This window comes from Vipera ursinii (genome assembly GCF_947247035.1).
Source record: "Vipera ursinii genome assembly, chromosome: 2".
NCBI classification, from domain to species: Eukaryota; Metazoa; Chordata; class Lepidosauria; order Squamata; family Viperidae; genus Vipera; species Vipera ursinii.
In genome coordinates, this window is record NC_139513.1 from 281,611,380 (window position 1) to 281,634,112 (window position 22,733).

The 22,733-nt window shown below is 42.0% G+C and overlaps 1 protein-coding gene across 1 annotated transcript; it reads right to left on the reverse strand.

Annotated features, from left to right (window-relative positions):
* Positions 1 to 562: 562 nt before the first annotated feature.
* POLI (DNA polymerase iota) lies at positions 563 to 21,788 on the reverse strand. Its single transcript, XM_083357309.1, has 10 exons — positions 21,607 to 21,788; positions 19,999 to 20,124; positions 18,092 to 18,256; positions 12,516 to 12,668; positions 10,832 to 11,068; positions 7,288 to 7,466; positions 6,415 to 6,506; positions 5,435 to 5,568; positions 4,191 to 4,381; positions 563 to 2,915 (listed from the first exon to the last, which is right to left on the reverse strand). The coding sequence occupies exons 1-10, from the start codon at positions 21,716 to 21,718 to the stop codon at positions 2,247 to 2,249; spliced, it is 2,058 nt and encodes a 685-aa protein (XP_083213435.1). The 5' UTR covers positions 21,719 to 21,788; the 3' UTR covers positions 563 to 2,246.
* Between the last annotated feature and the right edge of the window lie 945 nt (positions 21,789 to 22,733).

Consider the following 22,733-nt stretch of genomic DNA (forward strand, 5'->3'; position numbering starts at 1 on the left):
TAAGTTGAGGATCACTTATGACAACATTCAAATTCAGGGCCGACAGCATTCAGATCAGACACTCTTTGCCCACTCTGGCTTTTCAGATAGCCAAAAATCACAGATAGGAGTAGATGCAACTTAAATTTCTCCTTGCTTCAAGGTTACCCAATGAGCATAAATTGAAGGTGAAGATCTGATAAGCTTACTTTACACTAGAACAGAAAGGAAACAAGATTTGCTGCAGGTTTCTATTCTTCCAAGTGCCCAGGACAAAAAAAAATCAAAACCAAATGCCTTAATTCAAATTCTCACTTATGTGAGAAACATGGAACCATTTTCCATGTCTAAGGCTGTTTTAATCTGGGGAAGTGATCAAGAGCTTAGTATTGGCAGTGGAAAAGGTCTCTTCTTCCCCTTTTCTTAATCATCACTAGATTCTAGAATTTGTTTGTGTCCACCATTTATATTTCATATTTCTAGCCACTGTGTTCTTTCCTGGCTGCTGTTCTGTACCAGCCTACTACCGGCCCTGCAGAAAAGGCAGGGACAACCCCTTTACAAAAAGGCAAGAGGCTGGAACTAAGCCTGCCAAATTTATTGACACAAAACAGAGCAAACAGAGCAAAACCAAAACACGAACCATGAAACAGGAGCTATTCAAACGGTTGCCTTCAGCAAACCAGCCCTCCCACACATTCCCCTTTTAAACAGTTCAAGGCGTGGCTTCTCTCTGCCTCCTTCCGAGGTGCCCCATTGCCTTCCTCTGTTTACTCCTGATTGACTGCCTCCTGTGTCAGGTGTCCTTGAACAGGGCCACCTGTAGGTCATCTTCACAGCTGGGTCTGCGTAGTGACCAGATGGGAGGGGCCTGGTTGAGGGCTCTGCGAAGCCTCAGGGCTGTCCTCTGCAGGCTCTCCAACACACACCCCCTCCTCCTCTGAATCGTCCGACCCAACTGCCGAACCCACAGGCTGACCCTGAATCACAACAGCTGCTGGTCCTGAAATGCAGCTGGAAGCAGCTTTACTAGTCAATCAAACCATGGAGAATATTATCTAGACTTTCTGAAGACTGACCTAACTGCCACTTCTATGGTTTTCCCCCAAATACTTTTAACCGGCTTCTCAGCCTGACATTTGCTTTCTAAAATGTTTCTAGAAGTGGCACAAAAAAATTTGAGAGGTGGAACCAAGACCAAAAAAAAGGCTTTGCTAAATGTCATCTCTCTCTAATCTGGAGGATTACATGTATTTTTCAAATCTATGGTCTCATTCTGCTTGTTCTTCCATGGGCAAGAATATGTAACCTTGTAATAGTATTTCTCAACCTGGGCAACTTTAAGATGTCTGGACTTCCAACTCCCAGAATTCTCAATCCAGTATGGCCATTGCTAAGAATGCTAGGAGTGAGAACTCTAAACAAATCAAAGTAGACCATGATAATGCCATAGCCTCTAGCATCTATGACAGACATGTCAAACACAAGGCCCGGGGGCCAGATCCGGCCCGCGAAGTGGTTTCATGCGGCCCGCGAAGCCATCCTGGAAATAGTGAGGGAACGCCCCCCACTGCCTTGGCCCTGGCCCAGAGACCCTCCTTCTGCCAGAGACCCTCAGATCTGTCCCACTCCTGCCCAGGCCCCCATAGGCACCCTTGATGCGAACAATGTAGAGCTGGCCATGCCCACCCAGTAGGCCATACGCACTCTAGCCATGCCCACTCAGTAGGCCACGCCCACCCTGGCCACACCCACCTGACTCCCAGAGGGCAACCGCAATGCTGATACAGCCCTCAATGAAATTGAGTTTGACACCCCTGATCTATGACAAAGGAAATGGAGAAAAATTACTGTGACTGCTTTGTATTTCAACATCTTTTCCCTTGCCTCTACCTATTTCTCAAATTTTAAGGGACATTTATTTTAGGTGGTAAACCATTTCCATGCTCAGGAACATAAATATCAAAATTGTATGGGAGGTATGTTTCATTTGCAAATATGTCCACATACGAACTTTGCTTTCCCAACCTGATAACATTTTCAATATATTTGGAGTGACAGTTCTCAAAATTCCCACCCAAACTGAGTTTAAGATACCCTGGATAGGTATTCTTTGAAAATATAGTATCTGGAGAGCTGGTTATACAGATGCATTAAAAAGAAATTTTCTCCATTTTTTTTAAACAGTATCCCCTTAGACACCTCTGTCTGAAGGAAGGCTCTTACATCTGCAAGCATAGTCTCTAGAGACCAAATATACCCTGGAGTCATCTTGGCTTGAAATAGCGTAGTAAACTATTTGATCCTGTAGGTGACATCTGCCCTTTCTTTGTTCCTTTAAGTGTCACAACTCTGCTGACGTGCATTTTAGAAACACACTTTTGACTCTTCCATTCTGTCAACAGTTCCTTCTGCATCTCTGCAGGCAGCTCAGAAAATGTTTTGGGGTCTACAGAAGGAGGAAGGGCCACCTGTGATCTTTGTCTTGAATTATTTGGGGAAGAGTCTTCTCCATGGGGACTTTGCCTTTGTAGTTCTTCCTTTGTGGGTGCAATATCAGAAAATGCCAGAGTCCTAGTACTTTGACAAAGGTCTCCAGAAGGCAGGGAAATGGAGTTCATTTTGGCTTTTGGATGGCATGATGATTTCTCCCCCAGTTCAGATCCTCCATGGCTCCACAGAGTCTCTGTGGGATCTCTAACCTTTCGGCTAGAGATTATTTCCTCCTTAATGTCACTTGGAAGCTGGTTGAACACATCGTAATCTATTCCAGCAGGAAGTAGTGGACTTGGGCATTCAAGATCACTTGCAGTTGGCAGACAAGGGCTGTGCAGCTGAGATTGTACACATCTTGTGTTTCTCTCTCTGGATAAAACATCACTGTTTTCCCCTTGATGTTCCATCTTTGCGTTTTCTGAGTTTCTGTCTTCTGTTGTCTACATAGCAAATGAGAATTCTTTTAAACCGCATACAAAAAAGAATCATTGTTCTACCATCATATGATATGCCTGATAAATTGTAAACCCCTCATATAATAGGTAAAGGTAAAGGTTCCCCCGCACATGCATGCTAGTCGTTTCCGACTCTTGGGGCCGGTGCTCATCTCCATTTCATAGCTGAAGAGCCAGCGCTTGTCCAAGGACGTCTCCGTGGTCATCTGGCATGACTGGACGCCAAAGGCGCACGGAACGCTCATATAATATCTGTATCTTTAAATATATGTATTCAAATACTCTTGTATTTTTAATGCACATTAATCCAAAAGTGAGAAGGAGCAGATATGGACATGTGTAAAAGTCTCATGGACTAAGAGCAAACCTATCTACCCACCTCAGTTAATTCTGGGTGGAGACAGATAGACAAACAAGCCTGATAATCAGACATTTTTAATACAGTTTATCCAGTTATTACATAATGAGCTGTCATGATAGCTGTCACCGTAATGGATCACCTTTTGCGACCTTCTGACAGACAAAGTCAATGGAGAAGCCAGAATCACGTAACAACTATGTTGCTAACTTAACAACTGTGGTGATTCATTTAATAATTGTGGCAACAAAATGGGGCAAATTTCACTTAACAACTTAGCAACATAAACTTTGGGCTCAATTGTGGACATAAGTCAATGATTACCTGTAGTAAAAATGAGGAGCAAAAGTTGGCAAGAACTGGGCAACACAAACAGCAGAGCTACCCAGAAGGAGCTCCAATATGGGTGAACAGCTAGCTCTTCAGGGCCCTCTGCCACACCAGCAAGATGGAGGCCATTTTGTTCTCGGGAGAATCTCATTCCACATAGGATAGGCTCTGTAATATCCACAGTAACCTTTGAGTTACAATCACAACTGGGACCAGAAGTTCCATTATTAAGCAAGGTGGCTGTTAAATGAATCACACCTGATTTTATTATCTCTTTTGCCATGATATAGTTAAGTAAAAGACTGCAGTTGTTCAGGCAATCACGCAGCTGTTAAGAGAATCTGGTTTCCTCACTGATTTTGCTTATCAGAAGCTGACTTGAGAACTGCCATAAATGCATGCTGGTTGCCAAGTGCCCAATATCTGATCATGTGACCAAAAGGACGCTGCAACAGTCATAAGTTTGAGGACCTGTCATAAATCACTATTTTCAGTGTTGTAACGTTGAAAGGTTGCTAAATGAAGGGTTGCAAGTCAAGGACTCTTATGTATATTAAAAGCATAGAACTTACACTGGAGTTGAAACAAGGTGACGACTGACTCAAATAAAATTGAATAGACTCCTTGGAAGAAGCTGGTGGGTCCTTAAGATTGGAAAAGCAGATGTTCAGTAAGGTCAGATGAAATGGAGCCTCAACATTGATCATCTTTCGAAACAGCTTCATAAGAATGGAAATGAGGTGAGCCTTTACACTGGTGTCACCTGGAAATAAATTATGGAGCGAAAAATCATGTAAGCAGACTCTTACTCAAGAAGAAAGACAAAAAAAATATTCCAATTTTGGATAACAAAGGAATGGAGAAATGCAGAAAGTGGTGTTTTTTTAAGGCATTGATGAAATTACCAATGAAGAATATTTGTAGCTCAGGGTTGAAATGAGTGGCCTCTGAACTTGGTTGTTTTCTTGCTAGTGCACTGATTATGTTACCTAGTCTGGGTAATGAAATGTCTGTTAAGCTTAAGAGACCAACCAGGCTCAGAGACCACCAAAGACCCTCACTGGTGACATTAAAAAGCAAGAAATAGCTGTGATATCAACACTGTGAAATCAGCAAAGAATTCCAACCTGTAAGAATAGCCCTGGGAAGAGGGTAACTAACAAGAAATGCCTTTAGAGTAGTAATTATTAACAAGCTCAAAATGACTGGGAACTTGCTGGCACTTGACAAACTGAATTCTTGTTCTCCAAGCTTAAGGAGCTTAAGAACTGACATTCCCTAACAAGCAAGCAGGCTGATCTAGTTTCTGTGAAGGAAAGCCTTCAGGTCGGCTGGGATTAAAAAGATGGAGAAGACGTTGAAGGATGTTCACGTACAAAGAGACAGTGAACTTGACAGGAAAGAGACTTATAACACCAATACAACAATGAGGATTTGGGACAAGGCTACATAAGATAAGGGAATGAACTTCCCGAAGCAGTATCTCACTCTGTCTTTGAGCTCCAGCTGAGGATCTGGGGAGATGCACAAATGAGTAACATGGAGATCTGTTTCAAATGGAGACTTGTTCAATGGGCAACCCATTAGATATGATGGAACTACAACTCCCAGAATTCCAAGACACGAGAGTCTTAGCAAAGTTGGGAGTTGCAATCCTAAGAAATTTGGAGGGGGCCAGTTAGAAAAATTGATATACGTAGTCCAGTGCTGCATGTAATGTGAATGAGAGAGATAAGTTGGGGAAAAACAATATATTCATGAACTCTCTAGGACATCAAGTCATAGGAAGAAATTAAGCCCCATGAGGCACCATTACCTGAACTGATCCTCTTGACCAAGTGAGATGGAACTGGACATTGACGGCTCTCTCGATTAAACCATTTATTGGTAGCAGAATACTGACGGATGGTTAGTCTGATGGTATGGGGCTTTCTGCCATCTTTGTACAGCCTGTTGAAAACATGGAGCCATCAACAACCAACGTGTTCACCATTGCTACATTTCAGTCTGGCCTGGCTCAACAAACAGAGGCGTGTTACCTAGAAAGCTAATCTATGTCAAGCATTTATGCAAATTGGCAATTCACCAACAAGCATAATCTCTTAAATGAGCAATTTGTAGAACAAAGAGAGCAGTATGGAGGATCGTAAATTGAGAAGTGGTGAATGAGCCATGATGGCATAGTGGTTAGAATGCAGTATTGCAGACTAATTCTGCTTGCGTTGCCAGGAGTCTGATTCCTTTGATCTGAGCAGCTCAAGGTTGACTCAGCCTTCCATTCTTCCATGTTTGATAAAATGAGGACCCAGATTGCTGGGAGCAATAGGCTGACTCTGTAAGCTGCTTGGAGAGGGATGTAAAGCACTGTGAAGAGATATACAGTATAGCTATTGCTTAATTCTGGCTTCCTTGAACTGGTACATGCCGGGCTATAAGTCCCTGCCATTGTGGTCTGTGCTGTAGCTCAAGAAATATGAAGAACCCCCCCCCCCCAAAAAAAAAACATATTGTAAATTGTTTTGAGGATTTGAAGGTGATTGTTTCGCATGTTCCTGCCAGGCCAACTGAGGTCAAGGACTACTATCCCACAGAAGGAACCACAGGTAAGGAAAGTGTGTAAATCTGAACTGTTTAGTATGCAAATAACTAAAAAGAGGGACTGGACATTTACTTGTTATCTCATTGTGCCACTGTTCCACACACACTTTATATATTCCCACATACACAGTGCAGCCCCCAGTTTCAAAATCTTGCTCAGACCCCAAATATTGTGGAACTATTTTAAGTTAAAATCACCTGTCTAGAAGGTTAGTGAGCAATTCTTCAATTTTCTTCTTAACCTCTGCTTCAGAACAGCACTTTTTAAAGGAGTCCTCATCGCTGAGAGACTGTGGTATAGTTAAAAATAAAACAATGAATACAATAATTTAGATCAGTAAATGCACAAGTCAAATAAAAAGTAGACATTCATGTATTTGTAAATTCACAGTTGATTTTTCTGCCCCCAAAATTTCCTTTTCAAGAATTCAGAGTATCATGCCATAAAATTATATTTCAGTATTTCAAACAGTGAATTGGATTCATCAAACATACTTTTTTTTCTGATTAATCCTCTGTTCTTGCTGAAATACAGATAAGATAGTTATAGCAAGGAGGTGTAGGGAAAACATCTATGTATTTCAAAAAAATGATGTTTCATGATTCTGAGCTGTGGTTTAATTATAGTTTATTGAATAAACCATAGCTGCCTTCCCAGTATACTAGGTCCTAGATCAAGGCACGTCTTCAAAAACATCAATGGAACTTTCAAATTTTAAAAATAGTTATACCATCCTGCATTGTCACAAACTATGGCTTATAAACCACAATATCTTTGTTTATGCAACCACTCAATCCAAACTAAGCAAACCACAATTGTTTAGTCCAGTATGTGGGTACGTAGGATCTTCCTGAGGAATGCAATTGCTCGTTCAATTATATGGGACAACATTTCTCAAGATAGTTCTCCAGATGCATTGGAACCACCAGTTCTCTGAAGTCTGATTTATACTTTTTGCTGAGTGAGAAATCAAGAAGCTGTAGTCTTCACATCTGGGAAAGTTTGCCTAGAATTCTCAGACATAAGGGATAGGGCAATTCTTGTCTTTAGATACCGTTTCTTGGTTCTACCTGAGGAGGTCCTGATGGGATGACCGGAGAATGGTCTTCTCCCCAGCTGAGCTTCTGGATGAGATGTGCAGCTGGAATTCCCAGTTCTTTTTCCAGAATCTCAACTGAACAGGCTTGGAGATCTTGCACAGTGCACAGCCCAAGATTTAGGAGGCGCTTCGACATTTTAAAGCCAATCCCTGCACAAGAAAGAGAATTTGCTATATGCCAAGGAATCCCAAGTCTCCTAGTGAGGCAGAAGAATGGACTTGAACTGGAAAATGTGTAGGAAAGCAATCAACTCACAGCTGCAGAAGACTGCATTAAAATCTTGCTAATGCCTAGCAAATCATGGTATCTTACTGCGGCGTCTCAGGGGGTTGGGAGTGGGGGGCACTGTTCTCCAGTGGTTCTCCTCCTACCTCCTGGGACGTTCGCAGTCGGTGCTGGCAGGAGGGCAGAGGTCGGCCTCGAGGCCTCTCGTTTGTGGAGTTCCTCAGGGGTCGGTCCTCTCGCCTCTCCTGTTCAACATCTATATGAAGCCACTGGGTGAGATCATTCGTGGTTTTGGGGTTGGGTATCATCAGTATGCTGATGATATCCAGCTCTTCATCTCCACCCCAAACCACCCCAGTGATGCCCTCGATGTGATGTCCCGTTGCCTGGAGGCGGTTCGGGTCTGGATGGGGAGGAACAGGCTTCGGCTCAATCCCGACAAGACTGAGTGGTTGTGCGTGCATCTCAGGAAATTCAGGCTATTCCATCTTTAACCATGGGGGGTGAGTTATTACCCCCCGTAGATAAGGCTCGCAACTTGAGTGTCCTCCTGGATTCACACTCAGTCTGGAAGATCATATAGGAGCTGTGACCAGGGGGGCTTTTGCCCAGGTTCTCCTGGTGCGCCAGTTGCGACCCTATCTGGACCGGGATGCCCTGCGTACGGTCACTCATGCGCTCGTGATCTTTCGTATAGACTACTGCAATGCTCTGTACATGGGGCTGCCCTTGAGGACCACTTGGAGGCTTCAACTGGTGCAGAATGCGGCCGTGTGAGTTGTGATGAGGGTCTCCCGATACTTCCATGTAACACCTCTACTCTGCGAGCTGCATTGGCTTCCAGTTGCCCTCCGGGTGAGATTCAAAGTGCTGGTGATTACCTATAAAGCCCTAAATGGCATGGGTCCAGATTACTTATGGGAGCACCTGCTGCCGGCGTCAACTTCCCTTCATCCTGTGCGCTCCCACAGAGTGGGAGCACCTCAGGGTGCCGCCGGTCAGAGAGTGTTAGCTTGCGGCCCCCAGGGGGAGAGCATTCTCTGTGGGCGCGCCAGCCCTTTGGAATCAATTACCGGTTGAGCTCCGGATGGCTCCTGACCTTTGCTCTTTCCGCCGTGATCTGAAAACTTACCTATTTGAACAAGCCGGCCTGGTCTAATGGGTTTGGGGTATTTTAATTAGTAATTTTTAATTATTTATTGTAATGGGCTAGTTCTATTTAATCTTATTTTTAACTTTTGTATATTGTATTTTTATTGTATTTTTATTGCCCTGTACACCGCCCTGAGTCCTTTGGGAGAAGGGCGGTATAAAAATTAAATAAATAAATAAATAAACCATGGACATTGTGATATAGCTTTCCTGCCAACTCTGCAGAAGTGATGCATACTCTCGTAAGAAGTTACTGCTTTTTTAGGAGATCTGCCCAACCCCCCAGTGTAATCTACAGCCCTGGAATTTCCTGAAAAATCTCCCATCCAAGCATTAAGGAGGGCTGACCCTGCTTACGACTAAGGCTGGATGAGGTCACCTACTGAGAAAGGAAATGGAAATACCACCCTTTCCATTTCTTATTGTTTCTTTCCTTACAGCAAAAGGGGCTTTAAGAGGCTACGCTGGAGTGGAGACATAGGCTAACTGGTGGCAGTTGGAGTCCAAAGGGCCCAAGACGAACCCTTTTCTCCCAAACACCTGGTTGATATTTCCTTTCCAATATTAGATCTGGGCAAGGCAGGTTTAATTGCTCGGGCTAAAACTTTTGCACTGTCTTGCAGGTGGTTGATGGTCTTTTACTCCTGCAAAAAAATCAAAAAGAGGTATCTGTGCAAAATACTTCTAAAAGACTGTTTCCGGTGGCTCTAAGAATTGCAGAAGGAGGCAAAGCAAGGTGGCTGCCGTCTGTGTGCCCTCATCAAAGCAAGCTGCCTTTGGAAGATTCATTCAGCTCTAGAAAATATTTTTCTCTATTTATGTATTAGATTTAATTCCCATTTTTACACTGCAAGTAACTCAAGACAGTGAGCATACGTATTTTCCTCGCAACGACAACCTTGTGAGAAGGGCTGGGCTGAGAGTGAGAGTAGCCGAAGGTCAGCCAGCCACTTTCATACCTAAGGCAGGACTTGAACTCACCGTCTCCTGGTGAATAGCCAAAAGTCACTTAGCTGGCTTCCGTGCCTTAGGCAGAACTAGAACTCACCTCACCTGGTGATTAGTGTGTTTCCCCAAAAATAAGACGTCCTAGCATGATTTTTCAGGATGCTCTTAATATAAGCCCCACCCCCCAAAATAAGCTCCAGTTAAGGCTGTCAGCTAGACAGATGCATTTAAGTACCATATTTCCCTGAATATAAGACCTAACCAGAAAATAAGCGCTAATGAATCTTTTGGAATAAAAATTAATATAAGACCTGGTTTTGTTTTCAGGGAAACACGGTAGTCCAAAGTCACCAGCCAGCTTTAATGTCTATGGTGGGACTAGAACGCTCCAAGTTAAATATCTTAAAATAAAATAAGATTTCTTAAAATATCTTAAAATGCTCATGGCAAAAGCCCAGTATACATTAAATGTTCTTATCTTAATTTCATCTAGAAGATAGTAACATATTAAATATAAATAAGCCTATATTTAAAAAGCTACAATATTTTTCAAGTCCAATCTAATCATCAAAACTCAAAGTCAACTTTGTTAAGAAGCTAAAGATGCATTAAAAGGTTTTGATTTTAGAAAAGTATTTGAATAAAGTTTAGAAAGAAAAAAAAGTATTTTTCCCAGTAAAGTCAAAGAATTTGAAAGTATATGGTTAACTTTGTTAATAAAAATGGTGATAGTGTACAAAGGTTATTAGATGCAAATAGAAATGCATACTATTCCCAGAGAAAGGAAGATAAAACAGGGATAGTTAAATTGATCATTCTATTCAAAGAGGAGAATATATTTGAGTATGTTTTTCATTTGGATACCACTTCTGGATTTTGTGCTTGTGATGAAAATAATAATGAAACTTTGACTTTGGTTTTGTCGATTAGATAGATTTGTCGTTATAGAAATAGCTAGTATATATTAATGTGTAAAAACAAAAAGTTGAGGCTGGAGTGTTATTATCTTGCACTGTGCTAAAAAGAGTCGGAAGTCAACACCTTTTTTTCCCCCCTTGTACCTCACACCTTCTCTTCCCCTCTCCTTTTCCATCCCTTAATTTCCTGTTTCTATTTTTCTCTGTATTATATATATATATAATAACAGTTAAAATTGCGGGGGGAAAACAACCCCTCAAAATCAATTTACCTGGTATTTTCCTTACGTGATCCAGGCTGGTCATCAGGTTTAGCCGGTTCTCTGGCAAAAGAACTGTCTGCTGATTTGGTTTAAAGGTCCCACAGACCAGCTTGGAGAGGACCTTATTTGTGGCCACTCCTGCACAGCCCGTGAGCCCTAGCCTGCTGCACAAGGCATCTCTCATCTCCTCCGCAATCTGAGATCCCACAGCGAGCCTTACATGCACTGGGTCCTGAAAATCAACCGCTGTGAAGGAAAGAGACAAAAAAGAAAAAAGAAATCTCAAGAGATCAGCTGACAGATTCATCCTTCTTATGGAGCCCCAACCCCCCCAAGACACTGCCTTGACTGTGCATCAAGAGAAAAAGAGAGAAAGTATTTAAGGTTGAAATAAAAATTTTGGTTACTAAATTTAAGAAATTTGGAAATGAATAGAAAATAAGAACGTTATGCTGTATCATTAATTAGTTGATGTAAGATGTGCAAGACGTGTATTCTGAATATTATATTTTGTGATGAATTGTGATAAAGGGAATTGTGGTCATTTAAAACTTGGAAATTATAAAATGTTAAATGTTAAACTTAAATATTAATGGGAAACTAAAAATTGAGAAAAACTAATTAGGACATTGATTGTCTATAAAGATTGAAGGCTAAAAACAAGTGGCATGCTTACAAATACAGGTAGTCCTTGAGTTACGAGGACACTGAATAAAGTGACTTAAGACCATTTTTCACACTTAGGATCGTCGCAGCATCCCAGCATCCCCATCGTAATGTGATTTACATTCATATGCTTGGCAACCGTTTCATACTTACGACCGTTGCTGTGTCCCAAAGTCATGTGATCCCCTTTTGCGACCTTCCGACAAGCAAAGCCAGATTTACTTAACAACCATGCTGCTAACTTAACAACAGCAGTGATTCACTTAACAAATGTGGGAAGAAAAGTTGTAAAATGGGGCAAAACTCACTAAGCACATTTCTCACTTAGCAACATAAATTGTGAGCTCAATTGTGGTCGTAAGTCAAGGACTACCTGTACTAATCAAGGGATATCCAAATGCATTATGAAGTAGAAATAGATAGGTATTTTTTTGTGGCTGGGGCCCTACTTTCTAAAACAGGTATGATTTTCTAGGGCTGTTAAAAGCAGGGCTAACATTTTCCCCATTTATTTATTTATTTATTTATTTATTTATTTATTTATTTAAATTCCATTTATATCCCGCCCTTCTCCGAAGACTCAGGGCGGCTTACAAGCTTAGCAGTAGCCTTCATTCTATGTATATGCCTGCTTATTAGGGCTTTCACAAGAAAAGTTAAGGAAAGTTTCTCCTAAGTGAAGAAACAACCATTCTATGTTACGTCTGGGCCTTCAGAAGTTGTGGGTGCCCCATCACTGGAGGATTTCAAGAAGAGACTGGATAGCCATTTGTCTGAATGGTATAGATTCTCCTGCTCGAGCAGCGAGTTGTACGAGATGACCACCAAGGTCCCTTACAACTTCTATGAAGTTCATTTTTGGATCACTTTAGGGACTACAGTTGTAAGTCAAGGACTACCTGTGTATTTGTATGTCAAGCTTGAATGTCATTCTGTGCTACAAATGTCCTTTGTGTTATCAAACATAGCATTATTATGGGATCTGGAGTGCAAATATGACATTGTGGTTAAAAAAAAAAGGACTTACTCTGATTATTATATACATGACCAGAAACAGACATTTTAGGAAGAGTTGCTTTTTTCCACTTTATCAGTCTCTTTTCTACTAATTCAGTGATGTCCACAAAATTTTCATCAAATCCGAGCCTCTCTACCAGTGGCGTAAATGTTTTTAACAATTCTGTAAATGTTAAAAAAAAGAATATAATTGTTAATATATAGTACTGGGTGAAGAGGGCTAACCTTTTAAATATAGAAAATGTCCATATTATTCTTCCAATTAAATATGGAAATTATGCAACCAAGTTATTAAATATATAACCCCACACACACACGTTAATAAACAAAGGTCATTAAGGGCCAAATTGACTGAATTCACACAACACAGGCTACTGGTTACAAACTGAAGTAGATGAATTCACATAAATGCCGAACTCTCATCCAAGCAAACTATATTCTAATTTAGCATTGTACAAAGTATTAGAATTCTTTATTTTACTGGCCATGTGGTTGGACACTCAAGGAATTTGTCTCCGGTGCATAAGCTCTCAGTGTACATACAAGCAACAGTGATATATCACGATCATAATCAACCTAAAAACACATTCATCATAAATCGTAAGATACAACACTTAGTGATAGTCATAGGATGCTAAATAAGCAAACAACATAATTCACAACTAGGATACTAAAAAGACAATATAAATTGCAAGATACAAGCAACAAAGTTATAGTCATAAGAAAATAAGGCGATAGGAAAGATGAGGAGAATAGTAGGCAGCCTTACTAAGTAGTTTGACAGAGTTGTACGAATTTCTTGTTTAGCAGAATGTTAGCATAGGGGAAAAAACTCCTTGTGTTCCATGCAAATCTTTAATGCACTGATCCATACGCACATATAGGAGGCTTAATTAACTAAATGTACAGGTAGTCCTTGACTTACAACAGTTGGTTTAGTGACCATTCAAAGTTACAATGGCAATTAAAAAAAGTGATTTATGACCGTTTTTCAGTTCCGACCTTTGCAGCATTCCCATGATCATGTGATCAGAATTCAGATGCTTGGCAAAGGGTTTCTGTTTGATTGCTGCAGTGTCCCAAGATCACGTAATCCCCTTTTGCGACCTTCTGACAAGCAAAGTCAACGAGGAAGCCAGGCTCAGTTAACAACTGAGGCAAGGAAGGTCATAAAATGGGGCAAAGCTCACAAATGTCTCAGATAACAACAGAAAAGTTGGGCTCAATTGTGCCTGTAGGTCGAGGACTACCTGTATTATATACAGACTACAGGATCATCTTCGTATGCTTTAATACCAAACTTTAGACCAGGGGTCAGCAACCTGAAACAGTGAAAGAGCCACTCGGAACCGGTTCCCTCACAAAAGGAAAAACTGGGAGCCGCAAAAAATTGTGTGCACATGCGCGCATGCGCAGAACAGAGTTTGACTGAAGAGTGGAGCCAAGGCGAGATATGCACCTACCCTGCATATTTGAATTGATCGGTTGAACTTTTTTAGTCCCACTTTTTTTTTTTTGGACTGCACATGGCAGAGGACTGGGAGCCGCAGGAGATGGCTGAAAGAGCCGCATGCGGCTCCGGAGCCGCGGGTTGCAGACCTGTGCTCTAGACTTTAAAAGGAGGACTGTGCAAAACTTTGAAGGGATTTTAGCATTATTGTCTCAATAATGGCTTGTGTGAAGCCAGCCTTGAATGGAATTTTGCAAACTAACACTTCTCATCGGCTTTTTCTTTTATTAATGCAAATCTGTTACATTGGTTTGCTTTGATTCAAGGCTTGTCCCATATTCGGGAGCCAAAAGATGCATAGATGCTTGCTAGAGGCATCTATTGGAAAGACTGGATTAGATGTTGGCTCTGTACGAACTGGGACCTTCTAGCATCCCACTGAGGCAAATCAGTCGACAATGCCTTCTTTGCCCAGGTCTACAGAAAAGATTATTATTGCTCAGATCTGATTTCAAAAATTTTAAACTGGAAATGTGATTATATTAGGCTCAACAGTGGCTAATGAGCATTAGCATGGTTCACACATAAAGATACAATCAGATAAATGAATCCTAGTGCCTGGGAGGTCAAACTCTATAGATCTAATCACATGAGAGCTGGCTGAGGAATTCTGGGAGCTGAAGTCCACAAGTCTTAAAAGTTGTCAAGGTTGCAGACCCCTGTTATAAAGAACATTCTGGAGAATAACTAAGAGATGCTTTCTGAAGATGGCAGCCTTGTTTTGGGACAGTTTCAGGAGATCTGCATTAAAGTCTCCTTCCCCCCCCATTCAGAAGTCATAGCACATAACTTTATTAATGTATACTGGTGCTGGTGATGACCTATAAAGCCCTACATGGCATGGGTCCGGATTATCTTAGGGAGCACCTGCTGCCAGCCTCAACTTCCCATCGTCCTGTGCGCTCCCATAGAGAGGCCCTCCTTAGGGTGCCGCCGGTTAGGGAGTGCCGGCGGGTGATCCCCAGAGGGAGGGCATTCTCTGTGGGCGCGCCTGCCCTATGGAATGATTTACCTGTGGAACTCCGGACTGCCCCCGATCTGCGTTCATTTCGCCGGGACCTGAAAACCTGGCTTTTTGATTTATCAGGCCTGGACTGAAGGGGTTTTAGTTTTTTTAAATATTGTTTTAATTGTTGGGCTTAATTAATTTATTTTAATTTTATATTATCTTTTATATTGTATTTTATGCTGCCCTGTAAACCGCCCTGAGTCCTTCGGGAATAGGGCGGTATAGAAATCTAATTAAATAAATAAAGAAATAAAATACTATGTATAGAGCACTTCTATCTAAAAAGATTCTAGGTAGGTACTGTTTTCAAATCAGTAATCGGATTGTGAATTAGCCTGATGTGTAAATCTAGTCCTTGGGACTTGAAAAACTTAATACAATGGCTTGGTTTACAAAACACTGATTGTGCGCCATTAGGTTGCTGTCAATACCTGTAGGTAGATCTAACCTTAATCACACACACACCAAAAAACATGGGCCACAAACTAGATGGGCATATTTTAATTTAGTATTGATTTTTAAAACTTGAATAGTCAGTTTATACTTCAGTACAGTCTTCAACTTACAACAATTCATTTAGTGACTGTTCAAAATTACAATGGGACTTTAAAAAGTGGCTTGTGACCGTTTTTCACACTTATGACCATTGCAGCATCCCTGACCGTTTTTCACACTTATGACCACTGCAGCATCCATATGCTCATGTGATTTACATTCAGACGCTTGACAACTAACTCATTTTGATGGTGGTTGCAGTGTCCTGGGATCATGTGATCACCTTTTTGCGACTTTCTCACAAACAAAGTCAATGGGGAAGCAGATACACTTAACACCCATGTTACTAACTTAACAACTGCAGTGATTCACTTAACGACTGTGGCAAAAGAGGCCACACAATGGGGCAAAAGTCACTTTAAAAATGTCTCTCTTAGCAACAGAAATGTTGGGCTCAATTGAGTTCGTAAGTCGAGGACTATCAGTATTGTGCAAATCCAGAAAACTGAGTTGAACTAATTGTGGATAAGTTAACCATGGGTCAGCCCGATGTGCAAATGTAGTCGAGAGTACGTACTAGCCTTTTCAATTTTATCCAATTCCCCATCTAATGGTGATTACAGAACTTCTTCACCTTCACAGATCTGCTTTAGAAACTTTTCTTCAGTTCTGTTTTACTTTAACAATGTGTTCTAGCAAACATTTGATAAGCCCAATGTTCTCTCTCACTATACAGGTTTACTATGTTTTACGCTTTTGTAATGTTTAACCTTAAGGGACGCGGCAGCTCAGTGGATTAGGACGCTGAGCTTGTCGATCAGAAGGTCAGCAGTTTGGCGGGTCGAATCCTGAGTGCTGCGTAACAGAGTGAGCGCCTGTTACTCATCCCAGCTTCTGCCAACCTAGCAGTTCGAAAGCACATAAAAATGCAAGTAGAAAAATAAGGACCACTACGGTGGGAAGGTAACAGCGTTCCGTGCGCCTTTGGCGTCTAGTCATGCCGGCCACATGACCATGGAAACGTCCTCGGACAAGCGCTGGCTCTTCGGCTTTGAAACGGAGATGAGCACCGGCCCCTAGAGTCGGAAACGACTAGCACTCAGGTGCGGGGGAACCTTTTAATGTTTAACCTCTTGTTGAGTCATCCTCAATTTCACTTTTACTTTGGGAAGCTGGAGATACAATGTTCATCTCTCTCTTATGCTCTCCCTCTCGCTCTATAGCTAACACAATGAAGTAACACTCAAAATTGTTGAGATGCTTGAGAATGAGAAGATTCTTTTGACCTCACACAAATGCTACTGTGAAATGACCCTGTGCCTCTTTCCTCAGTTTACATCTCATGGGCATCCACCTTGAGTGAATCGTTTTAGACAGGGTCCGAAAAAGGAATTGATTTCTGGTTTAAGCAAATCTGATACCGGGCTTCAACTCCTGGGTTTAAAAGGAGCAATATGCCTGCGAAGTTGGCCACCTGCAGAACTTGCTCTGGACAGAATAGCTCCTTGCTAAGAAACCCAGTTGAACCTAGGAGACAGTGCTTCAGAACACAGTTCTATGACATCATTCCTACAGAGTAAATTCCTTAAGAAAGATCCTCAACTACTATCTCCTGGCTTGATTACACAAAGCGTAACCGAAGTGGGAGCATAAAGAGCAGCCTGTGGAGTCTTTCCACCTCTGCTTGTTTGTTGATAAACCTCTCATGAATGGCAACATCAAGCTTGCTAGAAATTTGACAAAAATGTTTGAAGGGACAAGATCGCAAGATTCATAAGACTGGATTCACATGTGCTGATTCAGAGTTTGCCAAACCATAATATAAATAAGCTTTACTTGGCTGGATTCACATGATTTGTTAAACTATAATTCATGGTTTACATCCCTAATGGCTAGGTTTAAATATCATGTTAAACCATAGCACGAGGTTGTTGTTTTTTGGTTTGGATTTAATATGGGATGTCTATCCAGCCATTGTGGCTTATAAATCATGCTTTATCAGTTAGCACTAGGTATGATCAAAATAAGGAAGGAGGTAGTAATACAGGTTGGCTTACAACCATTAGTTTAGTGACTGTTTGAAGTTACAACGGCACTAAAAAAAAGTGGCTTATGATCAATCCTCACACTTATGACCATCACAGCATTCCCCAAGGTCATGTGATCACAAGTTGGGTGCTTGGCAACTGGCATGTATTTACAATAGTTGCAGTATTGGAGTCAAGAGTCACTGGAGTCACAACAGTTGCAGTATTGGAGACAAGAGTCCCTGGAGTCAAGTGATTGTCATATGTGATCTTCCCAGCTGACTTCTGACAAGCAAAGTTAGTGGGCAAAGGCGGATTCGCTTAATGACCATGGCACAAAAGTTTATAAAATCAAGCATGGTTGGGTAATGACTCACTTAAGAACCACATCGCTTAACGACCGAGTTTCTAGACACGATTGTGGTTGTAAGTTACTACAAGTTACTACTAGAGACTACTTACAGTCTCTAGGCGGGGAGCATATTGCAACCAAATCCAATGAAGAAACATTTTCCAGCATTATGAGGATAAAATCAAAGCAGTACCTGTAACCCTGTAAGAGAATTCCCTGTATTTAGTCAGATCCTCTCCATTAACCAGCACCAGATCCGGACACTTTTCTTTTGCTTCTTTCACACCCATGAGTTTTTTTACACCAAGATTCCTGGCTTCATAATTGCAGGTGACTACCAGGTATTTCTGCTGCACACCTGAAAGTAGGTACAAACGTAGCAGTTAAGAATCACAGAGGCTTCGTGGCAAATACCTTTCAATAATATGTGCAATGGAGCTTTTATTTCCAAAGCTTGCAATGCAACTTTGTGTAAATTTACTCTCAGCTACAATTCCATCTTTTCAAAAAAGATGACTTTGTGATGCATTCAGGACTGCAGGATTAGCACCTTCAAACTAGCTGACTTCATGGGTCTCACATTAGGTACTGTCATATATGTCATTGAGGGTCCAATTTGCCCATTTCTGTGTCAAAGGATTGAACTAATACATAATCAAAGACTTAGCCCTGGCCAAATGCTGATTAATACAGTTAAGAAGTTTTAGGACAGGGGTCTTCAAACTTGGCCCTTTTATGACTTGTGGACTTCAACTCCCAGAATTCCTCAGCCAGTGTGCCTGGCTGAGGAATTCTGGGAGCTGAAGTCCACAAATCATAAAAGGGCCAAGTTTGAAAACCCCTGTTCTAGGAGATCACTGACTGCTTATGCAGCAAGAATAACTGCAGATATTTCAAGTATAAAAAATTTCTAAGCAAATGTTGTATCTTGCAGGCAGCATATACATTTAGTCTTCTAACTGAGCACTTCTAAATCAAAGAAACCTCATAATGTTATACTACTTAGCTAGTGTACAGGTACATGGGCTGCTGCCAATAGATCTATTGGAGTGTATCTATGTGCCTTTCAGCTAGTCTTCACTCCCAACAAGCTCATTAAATTTTCAACATTTTCACAAGTGCTTTGTCATAATCTTATTACTAGGGCTGAGAAGGAGGGATTTCCAGACCTAAAGCTGACTTGCCCTCCTACTGCAATGCCTTAACCATTATACCAACCTTTCTAAAACTCCCTTTTTATGACCCTGAAATCAATTTGGGGTAGAGTCCAGGGAACTGGATGGAGCTGAGCGTTTACTGGGCGGATGCCCTTCCTCATGCCATCCAAAGTTTGCAGCAGGTATTTTTTTATTTGCGCCCTGAGAAAGAAACATCTGCCACTACCTAGGATTGAACTCTCAACCTTCTGAGTGACAGGCGAGCATCTTCACCACTAGCCCACCACCCCACTCAACCTGGCTCTCAAATAGTGGGGGATAGAAAACATTTGTATCATTTCATGCCCGAAACAGACTATTCTCAGTGTTCAGAAGCCATCCCACACTGAAATGGACAATCCTGCTCTGATAGCTATCCACAATATGACTGAAATTGAAAACACAGTTTCATTTTGACTGAATTTCAGAACTGAATCCCTTTTCTGAATCAGACTGAAAACTCGGCCTTACCCTCCCCGCCACCTCAAATTGCTTTGAAACATCTGGTTGGGTTGTCTGAATCTAGTTGACATTCTGCATCAAGTGAGTTGCATTATAGCCAACACTTAATTCACACAACATACTCTATTAATATCTGCTAGCCAGATTTTTACTAAATAAGCAACAATGGACTACATTCACACTAAATCCTAGGCTGTTGACTGGGTCGTATAATATATGAAACCAGAACCAAATAAACCACATTATGGATTAGCATCCTGTGTGAACTCTGTCCCAATGGTTAACTCAGCCAATGAGAACTGCTGAATGACCACAAGCTGCTATCTTGATTATGACAAAAAACAAAATATATATTGCTTGTTTCCTTAGAAGGAGTAGCAGAGAGACCTTTTACCATATCCTATGGGATAGCATGCACCACCAAAATTCTAAAAAAAAATACCTAAAGGTTTGCTTCTTAATTCAGGATTGCAGATCATTTCTACCTGGGCATAAAAACAGTCCAAGTCCAGATGCAAAATGATTCGGTTCCAAACATTTTCTTTTGGCACAGCTTGGCCATGATAACCTGCAAACCAATTTGACATTCAGAACAATTTGTTTCGTATTGCCTCTGTGGTCATCCAGCCTCCTTAACACATCACTCAGCATGACCACAATCACTTCTGTTTTGGGCCTTTCAAACCAGGATGCTGAATTTTAGACTGCTTTTTATCACCTGTGATTTTCTAACTAATACATTATTGGGTAAATAACCCCCCTCCCTTGCTTTAACAGCTTATTGATAAGAGTTTTCAGTTTAAAACATCCCTCCATAGTTTACATGTCATTTTCTTTTTATCAGCATCAATCATCGTAAGGATCTTCCTATCTCATATGCAAGTTTGCAAACAGAGATGGCTGGTTTGTGGCCCAGTTGTAGGATATTGTTCAGTATGAACTGATCTCAGCAACTGAGTTACTTAAGCAAACCATTCTGGTTAACAAACTCTGTAAAGACAAACAGATGATCACTTTTGCATCTGGAAAGAAGTATTACTCCTTTCCACGGAGGTGCAGGCTGCAACCTGTAGAGTAATTTTAATCTCTGCATTTCCACAGCAGAAGGAATTACAATGAAGCCAACCACATTTGGGCCAAGAGTACCGTGCAAATCTAGCCACTACTAGTCGTGTCTGCTTGACTGGAAGCAGAAAATTAAATGTCAATCACACATTAATAAAAACAACACTTCGGATCCCGCTCTTTCCCAGAAGGAGAGGGCAAAATTCCAGGAAGTCAAGATAAATCTCCCAATCCAAGCCAAGATTAATCCCTTTTTGCAAAGCATCCCGGTTTGTTTCCCATTTGCACAGACGACTTTAATTTTAATTTTATCTTAATTTCTGTACTTATTATATGTTATTGTTGTTAGCCGCCCTGAGTCCTTCGGGGAGATAGGGCGGGATATACGGTAAGTCCCATTAATAAATAAATAAATAAATAATAAATTTGGGAAAGAAAAGTATTCCATCAGCTCCAATGAACCACTGATATCAACTACAAAAGTGGGAGGCTCAGAGACAAGATTATCTTCATATCTTTATTCTGAATTTCCACCCACACTGAACCATAAACTACTTGGGCTAGAGCAGGGGTAGTAGGCAACCTCGGCTCTTTTATGACTCGTGGACTTCAACTCCCAGAATTCCTGAGTCAGCATAGCTGACTCAGGAATTCTGGGAGTTGAAGTCCACGAGTCATAAAAGAGCCGAGGTTGCCTACCCCCCCCCCCCGGGCTAGAGACTCACATACTAGGGTGGAAGTCAAGACTAGATTAGGGCCCAGGACGTCGTGTGAACGCGGCATTTAAGAATGAGCACGGGACAGAGTTTCGAAATAATTCTCTCTTTTTTTTTAAAGCACTTACTATTCGGATCGTACCCCCACCCCAGCCCCGTCTTAGCTCCCCTGCTTTCTCCTGGAGTACGCACTGCCCTACTTCCCAGTCCACAAGACCCAGGCTGCCCAGATTCCGCGGCGGGCGGGGGAAGATTTCCTAGGACTTTACACGAGATGCCTTCTACGGCAGAAGGGGAATCCCTCGAGAGGAATCCCCTGCTGGGTCCCGGCAAGAGCCACTCGGCCTCCGTCTCCTCCTCTTCGCCTTCCCGGTCCTCCATTTTCCAGCGGCGTTTGCGCAGCGGCGGCGGCGGCGCAAACAGACCAGCCAACACGCTCCACCTCCGTCCGGAGCCAGAGGCCGAAGACCGAACTCAGATGCCCTGCCTAGAAGGAGGTGGAGCTTAGAAGCAAGCCGTCCAATCATCTTTCGGTTCTCTTCGCGCTCACCAATGAGAATGCGGGGGTTGGTCATGAGTCGATCGGCCGGCTTTGCTCTTAGACCAGGGGTCTTCAAACCTGGCCCTTTTATGACTTGTGGACTTCAACTCCCAGAATTCCTCAGCCAGCTTGCCTGGCTGAGGAATTCTGGGAGTTGAAGTCCACAAGTCATAAAAGGGCTAGGTTTGAAGACCCCTGTCTTAGACCCTTGAACTTTCTTTCTTCAGCCGGCAACTTCCGAGTTTCGCTCTGGGTGTTCGTTTTTACCTTCAAGCAGCAATTAGCCAGGATCGGTTTAGCTCAGTGGTTGTGGGAACACATCCCTTAAGGATTAGCTGCGGGTTCAGAGTGTCCCAGAAACAAGACAGGCGCTTCCTTGCAAGGCTTGAGCGCCAAATGAAAGTCTTTTAGACCAGAGGTCTTCAAACTTGGCCCTTTTATGACTTGTGGACTTCAACTCCCAGAATTCCTCAACCAGCTTGCCTGGCTGAGGAATTCTGGGAGTTGAAGTCCACAAGTCATAAAAGGGCTAGGTTTGAAGACCCCTGTCTTAGACCCTTGAACTTTCTTTCTTCAGCCGGCAACTTCCGAGTTTCGCTCTGGGTGTTCGTTTTTACCTTCAAGCAGCAATTAGCCAGGATCGGTTTAGCTCAGTGGTTGTGGGAACACATCCCTTAAGGATTAGCTGCGGGTTCAGAGTGTCCCAGAAACAAGACAGGCGCTTCCTTGCAAGGCTTGAGCGCCAAATGAAAGTCTTTTAGACCAGAGGTCTTCAAACTTGGCCCTTTTATGACTTGTGGACTTCAACTCCCAGAATTCCTCAACCAGCGTGCCTGGCTGAGGAATTCTGGGAGT

Bases quoted from the DNA above. Each gene is read 5' to 3' on its own strand.
- POLI (XM_083357309.1), bottom strand. From the start codon at position 21,718: ATGGAGGACCGGGAAGGCGAAGAGGAGGAGACGGAGGCCGAGTGGCTC. The intron at 18,257-19,998 runs GTATTTTTTTTT...ACCTACTTTCAG, and splicing joins ATTAAGAAGCAAACCTTTAG to GTGTGCAGCAGAAATACCTG. The intron at 2,916-4,190 runs GTAAGTTCTATG...TTTGCTATGTAG, and splicing joins CACCTTGTTTCAACTCCAGT to ACAACAGAAGACAGAAACTC.